At 31.5% G+C, this 3,039-nt stretch overlaps 1 protein-coding gene across 1 annotated transcript in view; it reads left to right on the forward strand.

The window, feature by feature from the left end:
* Positions 1-3,039, forward strand: part of LOC115233356 (osmotic avoidance abnormal protein 3-like) — a 21,096-nt gene that overhangs the window by 12,122 nt on the left and 5,935 nt on the right. Inside the window, exons 2-3 of the mRNA XM_029803720.1 lie at positions 563-1,039; positions 2,859-3,037. Coding sequence (XP_029659580.1) covers positions 563-1,039; positions 2,859-3,037 — 656 coding nt within the window. The remainder of the gene's footprint in view (positions 1-562; positions 1,040-2,858; positions 3,038-3,039) is intronic.

Genomic DNA, 3,039 nt, shown 5'->3' on the forward strand with positions numbered 1-3,039 from the left:
TGGACGGTGTGCATGAAAACGTTCGTTTATCATATCTGAAATCAAAAATACAAGTTTTTTTTATTATTACATATTAATAGCTATTTGTTATCTAAAGATTCGTTTTTTCAAAAAGAAAATCCATCTTTTTTTTGTTTATAACAAAAGAATGGGAAATCGGATTAAAAAAGACTACGTTAGCAGATGCGGAATCTTATTAGGAACCCGCATGCAAAATTTGAAATTAATCCGTCGAACGTAGACCGAGTTTTTATGCACATCGTGCATGAAAATATAAATCTGCAAATATTCGCATAACTTAAAAAAAAAAAAAATTTTTAGGCTGTACATTTTTATTTAGGTAATTAATAATATTGTAAAAAATTAAAAATTTTTATCAAGTTGTTGCGCAGCAAAAAAATATAAAAAAAATGTACTCATTTTTCGAGGTTTCAAACGGGTATGCCCCCTTAAAATAAATTCACACACACACAATTAAAATTTAATAAAATATTTTTAAAAGTTACATTTATTATATTTTTTAAAAGTTCTAATTATATACACATATATTTTTTTTGTTTAGATACTTAGCGTTGCTGAGCTATCTTGAGATCTACAATGAACGATTGCGAGATTTGTTACAAGACAATACCGGGGAGACTTTGACTCTGAAAGAGGATCTTACAAAAGGTACTTATGTCGCAGGCGGTCTGCGCGAGGTTACCGTCAAAGACGCGGCCGAATGCACCGCGTTGGTCCGGCAAGGCGATCAAAGAAGAGCAGCAGCCGCGACGAAAATGAACGCTGCCAGTTCAAGAAGTCACGCTGTTTTAACTCTGTCACTCGAAGCAATCGCAATTAATGACGATGATAAACACGGCAATGCTATCAGAAGGGGACGACTGCATCTAGTCGATCTTGCAGGATCTGAGAGACAAGCTAGGACCGGAGCTACAGGTGATCGTTTGAAAGAAGCTGCCAGTATCAATCTGAGCTTGTCGGCATTGGGGAATGTCATTAGTGCATTAGCTGCCGGAAATGGAAGACATGTTCCTTATAGGTATAAAACAAGATTATTTCTTCTTGTGTATAAATCTTTATATTAATCTTTTTAAGGATTCAATCATTTTTTTAACGTATAATGTGAAAATGTCAAATATCAATATTAAAATGATACAAAATTTAAAAATTATCACACATAATATAGAAAAATCTATAAAAACCCAGACAGCACAAGGATGTTCTTAGGACGTCCAAAGGGCATCCAGGACATACATGTAGGATATCCTGAGGATATCCTATTTTAATCCTCGGATCTCCTCTGGATGTCCTGAGGAAGAGTAAATGATAGCCGTACACTAGCCTCTGGAGAATCCAGGGAGATCCTGTGGAACATCTTAAGGATTTCTATAGGATATGTTAGGGATATTTTTCATACGTTAAAAGAAACAAATTCTAAAATTTAAATATAAATTAAGATTGCGTTCTATTATTTACTGCCAATACTAAAAATCTAATACTAAAAATAGTTCACGTTCTTTAATATTTGAGGTTTTCGTGCTGTACATGAATAGTTTAGGTTTGGCTTCCGGGTTTGAGTCGTGTAATAATTTCAAAACAATCCAATATCTGAATTCCCTATGTTAAGATTGCATCAGAAATTGAACTGATAAAAAATAATTATATTTTTAATTTCCTGTTAGTTGCTCTTTGCAAGCTTTATATAATTCTCATGACCAAATCTCAAATACGAGATGAACGCATTGCCCGCGCGTCGCATAGCGGTAAACAAACGAACTAGCGGTTGAATACTATTTTTTGTAAAGTTTTTGGAATGTTGCGCATAGTAACATTTCTCATGAAATATTAAATAAATAATAATTTTGAATATATGAAAATGTGCGCATCAAATTCAATTATTAATATTAAACGAAATTAATGTTAACAATTAATTGCACATGTATATATCCTCTGGAAATCCAAAGGACATCCAATATAATAGACAGGGCAGATATCCTACAGACATCCAGGGGTTATCCAGGGGACATTTATAGGACATTAATACTTATTACAATACTTAAAATTTCTAAATTATATTAAATAGCCTACATAACCGAAAGTAATCATGTATGCATATTAAATTTTCATAAAATATATTTATAATAATATCTTAAAACATCCTACAAATATCCTGAACCATCCTGGACATATTCAGGATGAACCTGAGGACATTTTGTGCTGTCTGGGTCACTATGTAGAAAAAGCAAAATCTCGCAAGCTTACAAATATATGTTTAATACTACAAACACAATAATGAGATATTAAAACAGTACCCATACAGCACAGATCATTGCAATTATATTGCAGCAACATTGCAATGTTGCAAATTGCAATGCAACATTACAAAGACATTGCAGAAATATAGAGCCACAAAGTACCAGCACACTTGTAGCAACATGACATTAATATTTCGGAAATATTGCAAAATTCAATTTTTATATAATTTTAATAATAAAATATTATAATAAAATAATTTTTTGCAATATTTCTACATGAAAGATGTTAACGATAAACAATACTAAATGGTTCATTTTATTAAAACATTTTTCTTAAATTGGCTTATAAAATTTAAAAATTATCACATAATATAGAAAAATCTATAAAAAAGATCGCCAATTATAACTTGTTTTTTGTCACATATTTTACTATTTTTAAATTATTTTTTTTTTATATTAGCCCAAAAATAATAATATTAAGTATATAATATTCTATATTATATACACAATTTATCCACAAATTTCATTGATTTATTATTTATTGTTGTAGTAGATAAAAACATAATGGAAAATATTACGGATAAAAAATAAAATGTTCTTCAGGGATAGTAAACTGACAAGACTGCTGCGAGATAGTCTGGGTGGAAATGCCAGAACTCTAATGATCGCCTGCGTGAGCCCAAGCGACATTGATGCTGAAGAGACCCTCAGTACTTTGCGCTATGCCGCCCGAGCTCGTTGTATCAAGAACAAACCCATTGTTAATGAAGACCCCAAAGACGCT

Source organism: Formica exsecta, unplaced genomic scaffold (genome assembly GCF_003651465.1).
Source record: "Formica exsecta isolate Colony F162 unplaced genomic scaffold, ASM365146v1 scaffold172, whole genome shotgun sequence".
Lineage (NCBI taxonomy): Eukaryota > Metazoa > Arthropoda > Insecta > Hymenoptera > Formicidae > Formica > Formica exsecta.